Source organism: Trichogramma pretiosum, unplaced genomic scaffold (assembly GCF_000599845.2).
Source record: "Trichogramma pretiosum strain Unisexual culture from Peru unplaced genomic scaffold, Tpre_2.0 scaffold13, whole genome shotgun sequence".
In the NCBI taxonomy this organism is placed as follows: Eukaryota; Metazoa; Arthropoda; class Insecta; order Hymenoptera; family Trichogrammatidae; genus Trichogramma; species Trichogramma pretiosum.
Genome location: NW_019641606.1, coordinates 1,526,167 through 1,546,810, shown reverse-complemented (window position 1 = coordinate 1,546,810; position 20,644 = coordinate 1,526,167). Strand labels below are relative to the sequence as shown.

The 20,644-nt window shown below is 39.8% G+C and overlaps 4 protein-coding genes across 7 annotated transcripts in view; 3 read left to right on the top strand and 1 right to left on the bottom strand.

The window, feature by feature from the left end:
- Positions 1 to 5,171: 5,171 nt before the first annotated feature.
- LOC106652004 lies at positions 5,172 to 14,137 on the top strand. Its single transcript, XM_014370720.2, has 10 exons — positions 5,172 to 5,833; positions 6,202 to 6,401; positions 6,478 to 6,582; positions 7,374 to 7,553; positions 12,265 to 12,513; positions 12,972 to 13,117; positions 13,183 to 13,329; positions 13,406 to 13,680; positions 13,772 to 13,939; positions 14,031 to 14,137. Exons 1-10 carry the CDS (start codon positions 5,734 to 5,736, stop codon positions 14,135 to 14,137), a joined length of 1,677 nt encoding a protein of 558 aa, XP_014226206.1. The 5' UTR covers positions 5,172 to 5,733.
- LOC106652046 lies at positions 8,082 to 12,264 on the top strand. Of its 3 annotated transcripts, XM_014370783.2 has the most exons (3): positions 8,082 to 9,896; positions 10,024 to 10,109; positions 10,212 to 12,264. In XM_014370783.2, the coding sequence occupies exon 3, from the start codon at positions 10,291 to 10,293 to the stop codon at positions 10,828 to 10,830; it is 540 nt and encodes a 179-aa protein (XP_014226269.1). In that variant the 5' UTR covers positions 8,082 to 9,896; positions 10,024 to 10,109; positions 10,212 to 10,290; the 3' UTR covers positions 10,831 to 12,264. The 3 variants fall into 3 exon arrangements, with proteins under 3 accessions (XP_014226269.1, XP_014226270.1, XP_023314179.1); XM_014370784.2 differs by lacking the exon at positions 10,024 to 10,109; XM_023458411.1 differs by lacking the exon at positions 8,082 to 9,896 and having other exon boundaries at positions 9,905 to 10,109.
- Positions 14,138 to 14,234: 97 nt separating the features above from the next.
- LOC106652065 (39S ribosomal protein L38, mitochondrial) lies at positions 14,235 to 16,489 on the bottom strand. The gene is made up of 6 exons (XM_014370809.2): positions 16,269 to 16,489; positions 16,010 to 16,165; positions 15,604 to 15,934; positions 14,935 to 15,093; positions 14,718 to 14,854; positions 14,235 to 14,647 (listed from the first exon to the last, which is right to left on the bottom strand). The coding sequence occupies exons 1-6, from the start codon at positions 16,390 to 16,392 to the stop codon at positions 14,265 to 14,267; spliced, it is 1,290 nt and encodes a 429-aa protein (XP_014226295.1). The 5' UTR covers positions 16,393 to 16,489; the 3' UTR covers positions 14,235 to 14,264.
- A 700-nt stretch (positions 16,490 to 17,189) lies between these two features.
- The window catches only part of LOC106652135 (macoilin-2-like), a 43,145-nt gene continuing 39,690 nt past the window's right edge, over positions 17,190 to 20,644 (top strand). Inside the window, exon 1 of one of the 2 annotated variants that reach the window (XM_014370931.2) lies at positions 17,190 to 19,166. In XM_014370931.2, the coding sequence (XP_014226417.1) occupies positions 18,718 to 19,166 (449 nt within the window). In that variant the 5' untranslated portion in view covers positions 17,190 to 18,717. The remainder of the gene's footprint in view (positions 19,167 to 20,644) is intronic. The other variant, XM_014370930.2, reaches the window with a different exon arrangement.

The window sequence follows — 20,644 nt, the reverse complement described above, 5'->3', positions numbered from 1 at the left end:
GTTTTTGGGTATGCTCTTTCAGTATCCGGTGTTATTTTTGCGATAAATAAACATTATCATCGTTTATTTTGCCATTAAAAACAAAAAACGTGATTTTTTGACTCAAAATTTTTTTTCAAAGTCGATTTTCTACCTTGCCTTGCCTTCGGAAGGTTCCCATAACACCAGAAATCGTGCACTTTTTCTCTGAACCTTCAAAAAATGCGCTGCCGCGATTTTTATCTTGCCCCTATATTTCTAAAATGGCGAATTTATACCGAGCAGCGGTATAAAAATTCACTCATTTTTTACTCAGAACCTATTTTACATGCGCTAAATATGAACTCAAAAGTACAATTTGGAGTGTAAAAACTTATTTGAAATCGTTTAGAGAATACGTGTGAATTTTTTCAGAATTTTTCAGACCACTTTGAAAATTTTGCAAAATACGACCATTTACCGGCCTGTCGAAAAAATCCAAAATGTTCCAAAAAAAATCTGAAAAATTTTGAAAAAATTATTAAAAAATTCTAAAAAAAATTCACATGTATTCTTTGAACAAATTTGAACACTTTTCATTGTATGACTTTCTTTTATAAAGTCAATAATTTACAAATAAAAAATAAGGCAATTTTCATATCGCTGCTCGGTATAAATTCGTCATTTTAGAAATTATAGGGGCTAGATAAAAATCGCGGCAGCGCATTTTTTGAAGTTTCAGAGAAAAAGTGCACGATTTCTGGTGTTATGGGAACCCTCCGAAGGCAGGGCAAGGTAGAAAATCGACTTTGAAAAAAAATTTTGAGTCAAAAAATCACGTTTTTTGTTTTTAATAGCAAAATAAACGATGATAATGTTTATTTATCGTAAAAATAACACCGGATACTGAAAGAGCATACTCAAAAACCCCTGGGTATGGATTTTCAAGAAAATATTTTAACTTTATCTATAATTTTTTTACAACGGAAAATTCATGCACAAAATTGCACTTTTGCGCGTTAATGGGTTAAACAAAATAACAAAGTGAGTATTTCTATATTTTGCTATTCCTTCCCACCTTTGCTATTTATAATTTATATTTATAAATAAATTGACTAAATATAGACAGTAGGCTCAGAAACTCAGAGCGCTCCTGTACAAGGAGTCACTGAGGGAAATCCCTCCTCGCTGGTTCTTATCAGCGAGGAAAAATAAAGTTACGACTCAAGATAGCCGTATCAAACATGTTATATCTCAAATATTTATACATAAAACTGTTATATATCAGATCAAAAATTTGTTTTAAAAAGTTCTCAGTTGTCACTTGTATATTGTCACGGGGAACCGCGAAGCATCAGCATGCTTATTGCTGACTTCGCGCCTCGTGACTTCCTTTTTTCACGACCGGCTCAGGTAGCAATTAGCAACCTATGCCGATAGCCCGCGCAATTCTCGTTTAGCGTTCGAAGTCGATGCATGAACTCTCTCTTCCCCTTTTTGGCCATTTAATCAGTAATTCCTCCAGCATTTATTATTTATTATTCACCCTCTCCTATCCCCCACGTAACAATATGTATTATAGTTAAAAAAGCATATACATCTTCGAATAGTTTATGTGCTGTAACAAGCATTGGACTATGCTCGCTAAAATGTATAGAATGCTGCAAGCAGCAGTTCCCATATGATTTTACCATCGAAGATAAAAACCACGTGCACTTTGACTCTTTCGACCCCGAAGGATTCCGGGGTACAAAAAATTAATCGTGCTGGAAAATTAATTAATTTCTATGAATGAAACTTTAGGCACGTAAAAATGCTGTATGATTTCTCATATTTATATTGCTTCTGCTTACTTTTATATCCGGTAGATTTTCTCGGATCACCGGTAATAAAGCTATAAATGCTCGTTATATAATATTATATATTAATATTATATACTTAACAATGATCTTCCCGACGATGCTTCTGCAAACAGCTTGGCTTGGCTAGTTGCGTAAGTTGTTTTAGCCCCGATTAGATCATAATTTTGGCTTACTATCCAATGTAAATGAGGAAATGTGAGTTGAGGTCCGCAGATGAAAACACACTGATGCAGTTGTACATAATTTCTGTCACTTCAGCTCACAAGATCGCTCACTAATGTAACACTATTTGACGTCGTTTGTTTTGACTGCCCATTGTGGCTCATTAACGTTACCTTTTATTTGGCACATAATGGTAGAATCATTACTAGTCTGATGATTCAATATTAGTTGATTTCGTAAAAGTTCGGTTATAGAAACCTGAAGAAGCAAAATATGAAGTCCATCCTAGCAACTCTTATTCAACTACGATCTATCTGACAATATGAGTAACTTGTGCTGGTAAATATTTCGCGACACATTAATCGCCAGCTCGTGTTGTACCAATGAAGTCCTTTCATATGAATATAAACCTTAGCAGTTTCTTCTCAAAACGACCGATGAATCTCTCGCGCTAATGCATTTTTCAATTTACGATCAATAAATGCCGAGTGTAAAACGCGCCGTCGTAAAAGCTCCTCGCCCCGTGTGGTTTTAATGTCGCTTTGCGCGAGCCGAAGTCTCGAAAGTTGCGAGTTACATTTGAAAGTGTAGTGCTTTCACCGCTATTTACATATCTTACTCATGGAATAACAAATCGGAGTAAATAATTGTGCCTCTTGGAAATCATCAAAATTCAAAGTACGAATAAATTTTCAGTACAAGACAAAGGATGCTTATCTTTTTACGGCAGGTTCATTGAATTATTTTTAGTCGCTCAAAATCTCTTATATTTCAGGTTCAAAATTTGTCGTCACAGAACGCGATGGAGTATCAAGCGCTTCTTGAGACAGCAATAAAGCATCATAAAAGGCTCGATTGCAGTCGACCGAAAAGCAAAGGCAAACAAGTTAAAGAGATACACGCGTATAACTAATGAAGATAACTCTCCTAACTGCGAGTACAAAGTGAACGAGCTCCGTGTTTAATCGAATGATGTGTATGACGTAGCTTGTTATGGTTTGTTAAGGATATATATATTATGTTATCGTGTAATACCTCGATGCACAAGTTGGTTGGAGAAAATTATCGATAAATAAACGATAATAATTCTGATATTGTCACGTCAGAATACGGGGCTTTTGCACTACTTTTGAGTACAGTGGTCTTGTATTATTTTTTAAGTGCCAAGCCGATTCGTCTTTTAGTAGTGATATATTTCCGTGTCTTTTTATCTATTTGCAATATTGAAAGGAAAAAGGGACACTTTCCACGAGGCGATAAATGGGTAACCCTTTATTATTGCATATCTCTTCTGCTAGATCATAAAGTTCATGATTTGTGTAGTTGACCAACACATTGATAGAATAGGTGTGGTCAAATATCTTAAAATTGTTCCTCATTATTAATTGATCTTCTTCAACATTTAATGATATCAAATAATAATCATCTGTTTTCCTGATAATATTATCTTTATCATTACAAACAAAATCATTCAAGTTCTTAAATAAAGAGAACTGTACCCACTTTGTAGGAACTAGAAATGGTTATATACATTTTATTTTTATGAACGTTAACACGGGACAGAACTCTTTGTTTTTTTTTTAAAGGATAGTCAGAAAGATTAACAGTATGGAATTTACTAATCCAGTTTTTAGATTCTAAGTGTCTTTGCTACAGCTCACATTGTTACAATAACCTTCTAATTTAGGTTTACCTGATAAATCTTTTTATTTTTTTTTTTATTTTCACTTTTTTACACTTTTAGCACTTTATTTCACAATTCTTGATGCAGGGAGCCACATCAGTCAACATCATACTCTTGCAATAAGTGATCTGGTATCTGTAATACAAATTTATAAAAATGTAATTAATTTAAAAAAATATATTATAACTGAAGTATGAGAGAATATATTAAAACTTACTTCTGCTGATAAGCGCGTTTTAAAGCTCCTATGGCATCTTCTAACCGTGCGATCGCGAACCGATCGTTTTCGACGTCAACGCTAACTTTGATAAACTCGTGAGGAAACATTGCCACCGGTAAAAATAAAAATTTACAAGAATACATAAGTGTGAATATGAGAATTTTTACAAATATAAGCGAATATTTATTAAAAACTCACCCCCTCACCTTTGCCCGTCACCTTGCAGTGACTGTCCGTGAGCATTTGTATACACGCGCGTTGATGGGTTTCATTTTATTCTTTTGAATGCTAACACGGCGCAGAACTCGTTGTTTTTATTTTAAAGGACGGTCAGGAAGATTAACGGTATCGAATTTAACTAATCTAGTTCTTGAATACCAAGTGTCTTTACTACTGTTCACGTTATTCCAATAACCATCTAATTTAGTTTTACTTGATAAATCTCTATATATCTTCATTTTCTTACACGTATCTCTTATTCGAAAGTATTTCCGAAAAATGAAGAAAAACAGGAAGTTTTCACCTTTTCGCTCCAAAAAATCCAACCTGTTGAGAAGTAATTGCTTTGATCGAATTCCCATAACTTTATGTTAGGGTTACAGAACATGTTAGTAGTTTATAATTGTTTTTTTTTATTAAAATAAAAAAAAGGTATATCAAAAGTGTAACGATATCGTATCACATATAATTTATATGCTTCAGTAGTAGGCTGGCCGCTTGGATAGCTCGGATATTGATATATATTGTTGTATAGGTACATGTATTTTTTCTGAAACATAAAAAAGAAAAAGAATTTAAAATGAGCTCTTATATTTTATTGTATAGTAGGCAGCTGATATATATAGAGCGCGATATCATATGTCGAGAGTTAGCCGCGTCGTCGTCATTGCTATATATTGTTACGTGGGCTCACATCACATCGATTATATAAGCTAGATATTTTTTTTATTGTTTTTTTAAAGGAAAATTTGAATGTATATGAATTACATGTGTATAGCGGGGCGTACACATAACCGGCCGGAGTATCAGTCGGCCGTCCGCAGGATCGGCAAATAGGCGCCTCCTCGCCGATCTCAATATCCCAGCACTCGACGTGGCACCGCTCGTACCTGTCGAATGCTTTCTGTAATAAAAAATGAAAAGAAAGAAGTTAATTTATGAATGTTTTTTTTATTAGTAGAATTATATTAGTTGGTGGTGGATTTTGAGAGGATAGATTAAGTTTGGGAAGTTATATGAAAGTACTAGTTATTCGTAATAAATATGATAGCGTACTTACAATAAGGTTTTGGCCAATACGACCAATGCTTTGCTTTATTATAAATACAACAATCGGAATAATGTACTCTAAATGTGATCCAAAAGAAAATTATACCTTTACCAGTTCATAAAATGCACAATGTGTTAATTATATAATATTGTTAATTTATTGCGATCAAACACCATGTAATCGCATTTAGTCATTGGATGAAAAAAAAAATGAAATGAGTTTGAGAGCAAAAAGTCGCACTGTTATCGCAATAGCAGAGGCAATGCGAGTAACATCCTATAAATTGTATACACCAATCGCACGAATTACGAATGACTATGCGCATCAGCAAATATCGATTCAACGACTCTCAACGCAGCAATCACAGCTTATAGCTGTATCAATCCTTCCTAACCCTCTTAATAATTATTGTCGATTAGATCATAACAACAACAACAACGAGCAGTATCAAGTCTGCTCTGCATCGCGCTGCATCACTCCCGCCAGGTTCGCGCGCGCCCACGCGCCTCCCCTCGCATTATAAACATTTTGAGCTTTGTGTATATGCCTGGAAATTCCAACGCAGTCCCCGTGCAAAATGCTGTCCCTGAAATTCCGCAAGAAGCATGGCATGACCAACGAGAAATGGACGACTCGTGAAAAAATTAGCCAATACAAGGGATTGCTGAGGCTTCATGGTTAGTTGTGCAATTATTGCTACCAAATAGGTTAGCTTTTTTGCTTTTTTTCTGACAAGCTTCGTAATTTATAAATGAGTTATTCAATATTGTAAAATGAAATTTTGGAATTGCAAAAATGCTCAGTTTATTTTTGTTTTAATTTATCAATTGAAAGCTGGCATTACAACCTTTTCAATTTCTATCCGTGTAGCGTAAAGCTTTCATAATTAAAACAGCATTGCTTATCATGCCTTTTCAAATTCAAAATCAAAGAAATGAATCGACACTTTTATACTCGAGCTTGATTAAAAAGAATGTCATTTAATTTCCCAAATAAATACAACGTCCTGGCAATAACTATTAACGAATGTTATGATCGTATGCAGGTCGCGCTAAAAATCTCCACGCAATCAATGGCGAAAAGTTGAAGAGAAAACAGTCGAAAGCTCTGAAGGAATTGAAGCACGATGTTCTCAGCTACCATCAAATCGTCAACGACGTCGTGGTCGGTGACAAGAGGCAGATTCGGGTGGTCTTGCAAGGCGAGAGAGACTTCCGAGTATCGCTGCAAGATGCCGAGCCTTGGGTAAGTCCAACGCCAACGCAAAAAAAATATCATAAAGACTTTGTTCACGACGTTTCGTCGTTTTTCCCGTTCGCAGAAAGCTTGGCAGGCCGTTTTTCAAGATTACAATCTGAAGCGTAAACAGCTGGACAAATTACTGTACTCGAAAAAGAGAAAGGAAAAGGAACTATGTGAGTTACAGGTGAATTCCTTATCTTGTGCCTATAATTACCTCCTAAACAATCGCGAATAAAATCTTACTCGCACGAATTTTCCGCGATGAAATAAAATTTCAATCTGCCCTCGTCTTGCCGAGTAGATCGAAAAAAGTAGCTCTTGCAGCGTATATATACGTCGCTGCGCACGATGTACACGTCGATAAAATACAACATAATGACGTTAGTATAGCTTGTGCAGCGTCGCAGCAGCGCAGGTATACATGTATACAAGGGCGCGCGCTTGGGGTCCCCGCGAGATTCGACGTCATCTCGGGGGCTGGTATAAACGGATAAATCATACTCCGCTGCTTCAAAGTAACTAGCTAGAGAGCCGCTGCCGTGCTCCATCGACCGGAATAGATTCCAATCAGACGAGGATAGAGAGAGAAAGAGAGAGGTCAAGTTTGACTGAATATGACTATATATCGAGATAATGCGACGAAACTTTTTTTAAATTCCCCTTTTTTAACGTCGTCGAAAACTTTTGTCGAGGAGTAAAAAAAAGTCATTTTCTTACGTCCCGTGTACAGTAGATAGTTTGCGGAAGCGAACTTTTTTCATCGTCCAAAAAGGCTTGACATAGTTTTGCAAAATGAATAACTCAATTTCATTGACGAAAATTTCGATACATCCACGATATCTTTTTTTTCCCCCGATCCAAGATAAAATATATAATCGAGTAGCATTAACGATCTTGATACGATAAGTGCAATTTTTTTTTACCGAACTGCGAGTGCACAATTATGCTAATCCACTTTTTTCTGAATTTATGCAGGAACAATGGGCCTTCATGAACGACGAGCTCGTGCACGTGGAGGAGGACAACCGAGAAGTAACACCGAGGCAGCAAAAACAGCAGACTCTCGTCGCCCGCTATCAGTCGACTCTGGCCAAGCGACACGCCGCCAATTCCATCAGGCAAACTTACCAAGAAATCCTCGACCTACTGAAAAAAGTTGGTTCTCTGTCCCGACTCCGTAGCGTTAAGAATTGCTTATACAGCTCTCTCTGCCTCTGTGTGTCTCTCGATCAAGACAAATGCTCTCTCTCTCTCGCTCGCTGTCCCGCCGAGTTTTCTCTCTTTGCCGAGTGCATACATCAGATAGCGGTGTTTCCATTAGGAGATAGAGGCAACGCCAGCCGTGGCTCTGGCGTCATTCAATTATTGACGAGGCAACGACGAGAATGAACTCTGCTCCCGATGCGAAATCCGACTAATGCTATGCGTGCGCGATCGCGCACACATTTCGTCAAACCGAATCCCTCGGAGATACCAATTCGATTATTTTCAAAGGTTGACCGATGTACATTTCGCATATGTGAATTCTTAATCGACTCATTGAGAGTCATTTTTTCTCTCCTTTTGGAATTTCCTTTGCAAATTCGCGAGAGAGCATTAAGAGCCCGCAAATTGATTCGGACGAGGATATGCACGCGAGCATCCGATATAAACGAGTTCGATGAAACTCATTTTGTATTTTCAGCGTGCACGATTTTTTTCTCGCTTTTCTTCGATCACGAGGAGATGTGCGTCGCTGCTGCTTCGTATAGAGAGAGAGAGAAATCGATCGTAGAGCAAACTGTACTATTTTAAATCTATATTTAACTTACTCGTTCGGGTAAGAATATGAAATCTCTTCTCGTTAAACTGTTTTACATTATTGTTCAATCATCCGATTAATTTACGTTTCTAATTTCCGAATTAATAAATACAATAATCTATTTTTACTTTACAAGAAAAAAACATTATCTTAAAATCACATTCGACTATTTTTTCGAATTAATTGTTCAATTTGAAGCAATTCAATTACACAGGGTGTTCAATTTCATCCAATTATCTAGATCAAATTACCTTGCACTGATCAATTTTTCTGCTATGAAACTGGCCATCAAAATTGAAAATGAACGTTGTTTTTTTTTAATTTTAAAAGTATCGATCGTTCAAAAATGTATATTGGCAGTCAATCTAAGAACACATTGTTGTTATTATAATTTAGCACCAATCGGAGCAATCTAAAATAAATACCACAAGACACACCAACACTTGTTTTTTTTTTTATTTTGCTCTTGCAGTCGTCACAGAAATAAAAAAAAAAAAAAAAGAAAGATAGAGGCACCCTGGATCGTGTCACGTCTGCGCGATCTACTATACGCTATATGTATAAGCCCATTCAAAACAACAACGAGATAATGATAAATCACGGGCGGCGTGAGATGCGATTCTTTCGACGGCTCAATACCGAGTGCTAAAAATCTCTTTCCTATGGTAGCTGCGGCTGCTGCATTATTTAGATGTAGTTCTATTGTTGTGACCACGGTAGTTTCTTTTTTTTTGCTTCTCTTTTACTCTACGGACTCGAAAATCAACAAAGGGTCGTCAGCCAGCAGTAGTCGCCGATGAATATTCAATTTCAAATGAATGATTTATCAGTAGCTACGATGGTCACTACTGCAGTATCGAAAAACAAGCAAAAATGTCGCAATGATATCGAATTAACTCGGTTGTTTATAAAAATAACGTAACGTAACGTACGAACGTAAACAACACGAGTTTTTTTAATTACTTGCGCATGACCGCTGCGACGTCAAGAGTGCACTAGGTCTATTGTTACTTGCTCTCTCACGTGGTGAACTTGCATCGACTCGTGACCGAAGAGAAAAAAAATCACGCAATAGTTGCACGAGGTACTAGTGTCATTTATTTACGTACATCGCGCGTCTTGAATTATGAAAGGCGTGTCGATTAAATTCAAATGCCGAACGGATCTTTTCCCTTCATTTTCCAGCGGAGAAAACGAAATTAGGCGGAAATAATAATCTTCGTCGATCAATAAGGGAAAAAAAATGATGAAAAAGATTATAAATTGTGTAATTAAAAAGCAAAATAGAATAGAGCAGAACAAAAGGGTTGGGTCGAGGCGCGCATTCAAGAGCGCGCGCTCGCTCTCGTCCGTAGTGGGGACAATCGATTATAGCTTATAGAGCCAACACACAAGCAGGAAGAGACGAGAAAAAAGGCGATGCAGCTACAAATACACGGACGCACACATTGACTGCAAGTGGAGCACCTGCACTCAAAATAAAGAATTGAAAAATTTCACAGTCAACCGGTTGAATCCGATGCAGTAGGTTACCGCGTCGAATAGTGCCTGGCCTGTGTCTTTGTTTGTTATAAAGTTACATAAAATAAAAAGAGGGAGAGAGAGAGAGAGAGAGAGAGACGTTGTTAAAAAAAAAGAGAGAATTTTTGTACTTTTAGCCGTAATAGTGCCTCGCACGAGTAACAAAACAAATAGAAGTAAGTCGTTTATGTTTAGAAACATTTCAAAAATTGATTGGAAAACTGATTGAAAAACTTCTTTCAAAACATTGCATAACTCGATCCGTGTGAACAAAAATGTACGTTTTACATGAATAATGTGTAGTTTTACCGATTGATTGTTGAAGAAGTAATTTTACGAGACTGGTACATTTGAAAGCGTTGTCACACAGCTATGAAATAGATTGTTCGGTGAGTTTTTCAACAGATTTTTTAAAAGGAAAAAATCGACGATCTAGTGTCGTCCTTGGCATTAAAAAATTTGCGCATTTCTTTTCTCTTTTTGTTGTCCAGAGGAGTGTCGAAGATCCGAAGCCCCCCGCAAGCTAAGCAAGTGAAAAGCGAATTTTTATCCCCCCAGAGAGCGAACACCATGGAGAATGCTAACAAATCTCCAAACAGACGCATGATCGAGCGCTCGCAGGAGCGCCTGAAAGTCGACATAACGAGATTTCTGGACTTTGCCTCGCGAACGAGGACACTGAGCACCGAGGAGCTGGCCAAGCGCAAGGCCAAGATGATCGAGTTCCACAAGTCGTTCTTCCAGGCCAACGCGATGCTCGAGTATCTGAACGCCAAGGCGGCGGGCGACGACACCGTCGAGCCCGAGGACTTTTTCGATCATCGCTCCTGGCTCATGATCGAGGCCCTCATCGAACAGATAATGGGACTGCCGCGATTGAAGCGCAACCTGCCGAGGACGCTGAGCACCTGGTGGGCTCGGGCCCAGGGCTTCGCTTACGGCCTCATCACGCGGAACTGCGTCATCGAGCCGTTCCTCGTCTACGCGATCGCCCAGAAGCTCGACCCGCTCACGTGGGACGACTGGGACAGGCTCTCCATGCACGACAGAACGCCCTCGTTCGCCAAGCTCGAGGATTTCTTGAACACGCGGTCGGTCTGCTGCGTGTAACCGGCCCAACTCGCGATAGTTTATTTAAGGACGAGGGAGAGCCCGATCAAGACCCACCAATCAAAAAACTCCGGGACTTCTCGTATATACTTATTATAGCTATTGGAAATTGTTACGTAAATTTTAATTGTGCGTCCGAACGAAGATATATCTTTTAATTCGCTAAACACTGTGTAAAACGAGAAAAAAAGAAAAATTGTTTCTCTTTTTGATTTCAAGATTTTATAAAAAAAAAATACTTACATATCGACGCCTCGACACTTGTACACGCGCGCATAATTTCATCATCGTCATACTTTTGCGAAAGGCTCGATAGAAATCGTAACATGTAACTTTTTTTCGTTATCAGAGGCGTTGGTATGTACTTAAAGTGTTAATTTCATTTTTTTACGAAAAATAAATTTATCAAATCTCAAAAAATCACAAACTCTAATTATTTCAATTCTAAAAATGTATAACATCAAACATTCTAGGTAAATAAAAAAACTACATTCGATTCGAAGCTAATTGATCATGATAATCAAATCGGGTATGAAAATTGAGCAGTTGCGGCAAATTACCCGTTGAAAATTATTGAAAATTTTACATGAATAATTCAGAAGGAATCTAGAAAGAAATATTCTGGCAAATGAACCGTGAAACAATGCAGCTTGCAAAATGCACGTGATGATTTGGCCAATGATTTATTTTAAGAGATTCAGATTGCTTCAAATAAAATGTAGGGCATGTTGGGCTCGGATACCAGCCTATAAATATGCCGTAAAAAAACTATGATCTATTATTAACGTATTATAATTAGCATACCGTTTTTGTTAAATGATAAAATTCTTATAACAGGTGAATACAGTTCCTATATTAAAGCGAATTATTATTAATCAATTTCAAATATTCAAAATATTTTAATATGTTAAATGCTGTTCAAAAGTATATGACAAAAATTAGCCATTTTAACTTCAGAGCTTCAAGGTAACTCATCAAAAAAAAAAGAAAAAATTAAAAAGAAAGCTTACCTCGATTATTTCCAAGTAAATATTTACCGATCTGCAAAAATTAGCAAAAAGAAAATTATGAAATTTCTTAGTATAATAAATTTAAATAAATGTTCATCCAAAGGTTAAAGCATTTATAACAAAAGTCACTTTCAATCATTATTATACATAATCCAATCATTATAAAAAAATTATTGTACGTCATTTCGTTTCGATAAACTAATGTCATTCTAGATTGTAATCGTTCAATTTTTGCCTTCAATATAAATTCATCGCAAGCTCGATGCGGTTGTTGTACTCTACTATTTAAGTTAAAATTTAATAAATAAAATATCACTTCATCATTCAAAAGTGCGCATCGTATCATGATTATTCCATCCCTAAATCCCAGTCAAAATGTCAAAAAATTCACATCATCGAATCTTTTTCCGCAAAAAAACCAAAGGACGCCATGTACTTCGACGGTGTGCTGGGGGCACTGCGCGACGACCAGCGCGACCAGTGCCGGGTCATCTACCACACGACCCTGATGGGCCAGCTGGCCGCGGAGAATCTCGACGACATCCGCAAGAAGTACTCGCTCATGACCGGCGACGTGTGGAAGAACATGCGGGAGCGCGAGCACGATCTCGAGGAGGTGCGCAAGCGGGCCGAGGATGTCTGGGCCTACGCCAAATCGCTCGTTAGGATTGAGGTGAGACTTTATTTTTAGAAAATAAAAATGCACCGCACAGCCGCGCGCGTGTCTACGTGAGTGAACGCGCGAGACGATCTTATGCACGACGACGACGACGACGACGACGATGATGACGACGATGGCGCCTTGCACTTATATAGCCGAGCTTTTCTCTTTTCTTTTTTTCGTATTCGAGTTTCGCCGATGCTATTTAGGATGCACGACGTGGAGCTTTTATTAGAACGCGCCACCGCACACTTGTTGAATATTTTAATGATAATAGCATTGAGAAGCGATCGACGTTTATAATCTGCGCCTCGGTTGTAAATGATTTATTAATAAACACTTGCTCGAGTTCGCAAATATATCGTTTCGAATCTAAAATTAAACTTCGACTTCGACTTGTGCGGAAGTATTATGCACGTACACAAACGGTATTTTTGCGATTTTTCATCAAATTTGCACTTCGTTCTCAGAGCGACACTCATCTTCTGAGCAAGGAAGAGGATCCGTCGGAAAAGATCGAGAGAGAGCTGCAACAGCAGATCGAGGAACTGCACAATGTCTTCGGCGTCATACAGAAACCATTGCTCGTTTTGTCTCACGAGGAACTGCTGAAAAGGTAGGAAAACAAATGTTTATTCCATGAAAGCGCAAAAAATACTAATTTTGTGCGATCGTTTACAGATTGGAGGATCAGATCCATCAGACGGAGCGCTTGAACAAGATGTACAAATACGTGTCCCAGGAGAAAGACGAGGTATTGCAGAAGAAAAATCACGCCGAGCTGATTCTGACTCAATTGGAATATTCGGTCATTCCGACCACGGCCAAGTGAGTTCATGACGAATTTTATGTTAATTTCGCGCGAGGCGTTGAGTTAATTTTTTCTGTCGTGCTTCTCGTACAGGTACAAGAGCGAAAAGAAGAGCTTCAAGGAGAAAATGGAGGTGGAAAAGCGTCGCGAGCTCGAGAGCATTCAGTTGTCGCAAAAGAAGGGCGACCTCATCACGGAAATCCGTATGGCCCTGCAGAACTTGGCCTCGCTCTTGATCTGCTGCAAGGCAAAACCACCAACGAATCAGAAGGGCCAAAACAAGGGTGCTATGCTCGCGCAACAAGATACAGCCCAAGAGTTGGCGGCGGCTCAGCAGCAGACCTGCGAGGAACCCATCGAGAGTAACGGTAAGGCTGCCAGTGAATAATGCACGAATATACGTATTTTTTCCACGATCAAGCTTAAATTATTAATCGAGTCGAAATTTCGTTTGCGCAGTGATTAAATTGCTCGGACTGGTGTCGCGCAAGGCCAACGTCCTCCTGACCATGACCAACTTCGACGTCGACGATAACATGAGAACCCACATAATCGGCGTTTACCAAAAGTACCTCGACAATTATTACGCGAATTATTACCACGGTGGCGAAGAAGAGGATGAAATAGGTCAGTTCATCCTACAAATCATTATTTCACCAGCAAATTCGCACGGAAGTTATCGCAAAAATTGACGCATTGAATTCATTTTATTTTACAGGCATGGCTTTTGATCCCGAGTCTGTCGAAGTGGGTGTCATTACCAGAGCTCAAATCAAGGCTCGAAGCAAACGTATCATCTACGAGCAGAGTAAAAAAGATCAGTGAACAAGAGTCGATTGATTTTTGTAAATAATTAACTCAAAAAGATTGACAGTATTATCTTAATAAATTAACAAGTTTATTAAACAATAAAACTCTTATTTTACACAAACTATTCGACTTTTCTATTTATTCACTCTGGTAGTGAATTTTTCTTGTGACTTTTATGCCAAACTGGATATTCTCGAGGTACCAAACCACCGATGTTCTTAGCGTAACCTCCCTCGACGTACTCGTTTATCCTACCCATCATGAGTCGCTCCTTTCGTACTTCGGTCTTGTACCAAGATGGTAAGTATCCCTTGAACGGATGTGCATTCGGATACTTTAGAGGAGGTTCGGGGAACTTGAAAGGGTGTTCATTCTTCAATCTCTTCAATAAAAATTCTTTGGCAATTTGTTTCTCGTCTCTATACTTGTCCATGTACGTATTAAAAGGTTTCCTAATAGGGAACCACTCTTGTTTATTCAGATATGGTTCAGGGAATGAATATTCAAAAGTTGGTTCTTCCATACCTGGAAAATCATTTAATAATTAGAACAATTCTTGCTGAACTAATAATAAATAAGAATATTCAAAACTCACCTAAAGTATGGTGGTAAAAGTCTTTTAAAGAACTATCGTAAACGCTTTGGAAGAATGCAAGACCAGCTGGGGTAATTTCATCTTGATATTTTTTCATGAACTTATAAGTGTTCCAATTACGCTCAACAAGATTTATGCTGTAGAGATTCATACATTGTAAAAATTGGCAGTTATAATTTTATTGATCAATTACTAATGATTTAAATATAAAATTTACCATGGATCATCTTTTTTGTATTCTGAAAAGTCAATCTTCTTATCTTGTTTGTAAAGTACAAAGATATATCTACAATATCCAATTCCTTTAGGTGCGATTGGCCTCATGTAATTCACCAATTGTTCTCCTTTTGAAATATCATTTCCCGGAATGTTTCCTCTAAAAATTCAAAGAAAGATTTTTTATTTTGCATTTATAAAAGTTAAATCAATTCATTATTTACAATAGAATAAAATATAACTTATTTCAAAATATTCAAGAATCATTATTGTTGATTGTTGAAAAAAATTGTAACTCATTTAATGATATCGTTAGAAAGAATTCAATAAGAAAAACAAAAACAAAGTAAAAACATAACTCACACATGAAAGTGTACTACCAATTAGTCAACAATAAAAAATTGATATACATGTATATCAATATTTCCACGTTTTAAGTTTAATTTCGACAAGCAGTAATTTTGGAACAAAACAAAATTTAGTAAAAAATCAAAATCAAAAGTAGAATTGTAAAAAAAAAATTCCAATAATGTCAAACTTGATGAAATTGAAAATTTTATATGAATAGGACAATAAATGCAATATGTTGAATACAAATTGGAGAAATAGATCTCAATTCCTTTATCACTCCAGCGCATTTAGTTAGTATGTTATTGAAAATAGTACTTACACAAACCAATGACAATATTCTGATTGTGGGTTTGAAAAATTTCCATCTGGAGTTGTTAAAAGAAGTGTCCATAAAGTATCAGGTTCTGCTTCATAACTAACAGACGGAACATCTGTTGCTTCTTGGGGTGTGATAAGATTACCATTATGTACTCTTGCTAAGAGATTTTTATGCCCAAAGTCATAATCAATGTTCAATGGAACAACGGGATAAAAATATGCATCTCCAAACAAGTGCTCAAACACTCCATAATGAGTGCCAATTTTTTGTAAATATTGAGGCCCGTTTGTTTTTGTCCAATCTTGCTTTGCTTCTTCAAGATCAATAACAACTGCAAATACGAATAGTTAAAAATTAGATATCTATGTACGATAGAATCAATAATTTTTTTTGAAAATCAACTTACGTTCATTACGAGCTGACTTTTTTTCAAATTCAGCATCCTGTCTGCGAATTTTCATTTGCTTTGTTAAATTTTTTCTGATGTCAGCATTGATTTGTTTGGGCACAGCAAAACCAATGTTGACTTTGTAATGCAGTCTTGGATCTTTGTACTCCATCTCTGTACAACAATGAGCCAACAATAAGTAAACATGGTTTAATCGTCAATTTTGCATGACTTATAAAAAGTAAAAACAAAATAATACGTCAACAAAGAGTCTAACCTTCAATTCTCTGTTGAAGATTTCGTGCTAAATGAGGCATCAATCCTCTAGGTCCACGCCTGTATCGAACCTGCATCAGGCTGACCGTATCGGCAGCTAGAAACTTGAGAGTTCGTCCAGCCATGCTTGACGATCGTTGACACTACGCGAATGAACAAAACAATTGTTAATAAAAAACCGGCTATCCGCCTCTCATGCTTTCTGAATCGGAGCAGAATACATTCTTTGGCAGTCAGCAGTTTTGCATTGTTCACACGCCAAAACTTTGGCAGAGCTCGCGCGATCTGTCATAACTAATGCGAATTACAGAAGCGACGGTAAGTAAGGTATCTTTACTTGACTCGACTCATGGCCAGTGAGAAAAACCTCGATCAAAATGTTGAAATGCAGCGATAGATTCAATTTTAAATAAATAAATTCTTAATGAAAATAAACTTCACAGGGATATCATAAATTTCAGTAAAACGAATTTGTTGCACTTGATTGTAAACGTATAAACATTACAAATGATTATATTCCAATCATACTCTCAGAAAGAAAATCAAATTTTCAAAATGCATGCATAATAGACTCGCCGGGGAGAAAAGTTACAAAGGGGTCTGATCGCGCTAAAACAAACGAGCCCATCATAGATGCTCGTCGGAATAACAACAATTGGCGCTCATTTAGTTGCAAGTTGCAAGTGAGTGTGATTTGCCTGTCAAGTACGAGGCGCCACCAGCGGCCGGCTCGCGCACTCTCAATATCGCCACCGATCGTTCGCTCTCTTTCTCTGTTCGCGCGAGAGCATACTCTCCGCGTGTGTGTATTCGGCCCCTCCGCGCAAAGCTTGGCTGCTGCTGCTGCTGCTGTTCCACTCTCCGACTCTTGGCTCATACACGAACTGCGTGCGATATACCACAGGGCACAGCCTGCACAGCGGCACACATTGTACACACAGACAGATATATAATATATACTCGCACACACACACAGGCAAGCGCGCGAGAGAGTCTCGAAGAAATAGCGTGCCTCTGCCTCTCGCAGTTGTCAGGTAAACCTCGAGCGCGTCGCGCGGAGCCTCGCGTCTTTATATATACAACAACGAAATATTTCGATGCTCTCCAGTGCCCGCGGTTGACAGCTTCTTCGTGCGTGCGTGCGTGCGTGCGTGCCCGTCCCCGCGCCTCTGTTATACCTTGGACACGCTGCAGTGCGTGTGTGCATCGAGTCGTCACTTTTGTCCCTTCGGACCACAAGTGCACAGTGCATAGCTGATGTAATTTTTGCAACACGCACACACACACACACACACACACACACTCGACGAATCTAACTGTACGCGTGTGTATTAGATTCGACTGACCCAACCGCATATATATTATATAGTGTGTTTACGTTGGCCGATCGTTAGCGCGAGTCCATCGCGAAGCGCGTTCTACATTATATCAGCGAGTTCAAGAGACAACAACAATAGAGCTACATCAGCTTTGCACGAGCACCGAGAGATAAGCCCTCCCCCCGAGGATAATGGTGAATGTGAAGTGGCCCGATTTTACATCCTCGATACCTGTTAAAAGTTCCAGCGGTAGCCGCACTTATAATCAGCTCTAGTGTTTTGTGCTTTTCATATGCATAATAATATACACGAGAGAAGTGAAGGGTGCACTCTCGCACAAGCACACATACACACACGAACGCGAGCGCACGCCTCAGCCGTGCCGTAATCAACGCCGTGTACGTATAATACGATATACAATATATAACACTCGAGAGAGCGAAAGGATTCGAGATTCGTCGCGTTCCTCGATGCTGTGTTATTATTGTCAAACGAAATAACGCGCTCGCGTTGTATTAGAAATTGTGTTGCGCGACATTTCCCCAAAAAAATAAACGTCACGAGTGTCTCTTCGTCTAGACGAAAAAAAGAAAGAGAGCGATCGTATCGATACCTTGCGCAAGACTACAGTTTGGTAATAAAAACTCGTCTCGTATTTTTCGGAAGCCCAGGCTGAGCTTGGATTAGTTTTTCATCGTCATCGTCAGTCACAAGATACACGAGCTACAGGAAGGATCGGAGAAAAAAGAAAGAAAGGAAAAGAAATTGATGTGCGCGCGCGTATGTCATCATCGCAGCAGTGCGGATTATTATACACGAGTATATATGAGAAGCGCGTGCCCGAGTGACCGAAAACACTAAATGATGCATCTGTACTGCTGGCATGCAGCTGCTGGGTTTTCGTACATCTACTCGGAGACTGGATTCGTTCGACGGTGCTTCGACTCGTGATACTGTATACTACTCGTGTAACGGTGTGCGTTGGTGACTGTGCGCGTGTTAAAACTGTGCGCGAGTGTGAATTTTCTAACCTAGAGTGTGAAACACTTTGATATCCTCGGACGAACTAGGATAAGGGTGAACAAAAAAGGAATCAGTGCAGCGGCTTGATAGACCGCGGGTGTTACAAAAATGACGGATCTACTGCTACCGGCGTTCCAAGCCGTGGTCGGCTCGCCGCCCGGCGGCAAGTCCGAGGTCGTGTTCCGCACCCCCGGCGGCGCCGGCCAGCTGTTCCGCAACAGCGAGATGCGACACTCGCGCAGCGAGGACCTCCTCCAGCAGGCGGCGGCAGTCCCGCGCAGCCCCTCGCCCTCCAACGCCAAAGCAGCAGGTGGAGGTGGAGGCGGAGGAGCCGCGGGACCAGCACCTCTGCTGGCGAATCAGGCGGTGTCCGAGGACGACCTGCACGCGGCGAGCTCGCTCGATCCGCCGCTGCGAGGTCCATCGGCGGCGGTCGCGGCCAGCCTGGTCCTGAGGGCGGCCGGCGGCCCGGCGGGTTCGTCGCCCGGACTGCTGGCCGACCGAGTCGATCCCGAAGATTCCATCAGAGACATCGTCACGGAGAACGATTTGTACAGGTGAGCGAGCGTTATGTGTTGACATTTCGCGTTATGTAGCATCGATTATTGCTCGAGCGCAATCGCGCGTGACGAGCCGAGTTCGACATATAATATACGCCGAACAATCGAACAATCCCAGAGTTCACACGTTCGCGTCGTTTTTTTTTTTTTTTTTACTTTACTCTGAGCTTTTATCGCGATCGCTTATAGTGGTATTACGACACACGTTACATACGGCGTAAAGAGTAAAATATAGTGCACGCGAGAACAAAAACATGATTTCCGAATTCTTATCGCGACAGCGAAGGTACATTATAAAATACACGGAGCCGCGTGTAATGTGCGTCGATAACGTTTCAGGCATTACAAGCCCAGCACCTTACACGTTCGACCTGCACCTTTGTTTTTTTGTTGACCTCGTCATACATAATAAACCGACTGCGAAAACGAGTATTACCACGCGTCGTTTTTTTTTTCTCTTTTTGTATACCCATAACGTAAATAATGTAAAAGACCCACGTGCGAGTCTCGCCTGTTCGCGCTATATTACACGAGTTACGCGTCCGCCAGCACGCGCGCGAAAATTTGCCGCGCTAAAACTTACGTGTCAGGGGCTCATGGGGCTTTCGCGCCAGAGTTGCCGCATCCTTCGCGCCGAGATACGTCTCAGAACTTTATGCGTTATGCATGCAAAGAAGAAGGGAATGGAAAAAAATCGAATGGGGGGCATCGCATCGTAAGCGCATATTCGTACGCGCACGCACAAACCGCCCATGATACGCACATAAAAGTTGATTAAGCATCCGGCCCACAAAAGCGCAATTAAGCCTTTCCTCCGAAGCGCGCTCCAATGTGTGCGATGTGTGTGCTAGCTATATAAGCCGGCTTTTCTCTCTCTCTCCTCTCTTTTTACGTTATTTATATACCAGCACGTGCTCGTCCCATTTTAAGTGTACGTACAGCGAGTTCGACGTTCATAAGCATTGTTGCAAAATAGAGCAGTTCTTAATTGATAGAAGCCTCGATTCGCGCGACTACTTTTTTTTGTCGTCTCACACATCAACGTTACATTCAATCATCGTCATTTTTTGTTCTTTTCGCGTCGGATAAGCGGCGAGCGATAACTCGTCGGTGCTCGCGTGCGTGAATTGCATTTTGGATCCTTGCATAACGCCGAGATAAAAAAAGGTCTTATACGTATATTGCACGCTGCAGCTAGAGCGATATAAATTTGGTCAGCTATCGAGATTTGTCATCGCTGCAGCGGCTCGCGGGCGGGTTCGACGAACTCTCGAGCTCGTGCCTTTCCTTTTTTCCCTCTTTCTCGTTGTTGAATCTCGTTGTTTCGCTATATTGCTCGGCCGCGTGCAGTGGCCTCGCTGAAGCGGCTGCTGCGATGCACTTGCAGCGGCGGCGCAGTCCTTTCTATTACGTTGGACTGCGCAGGCCGATCCGGCTGCATGACGTACGGACGGACGGAAAATATTGTATAACGG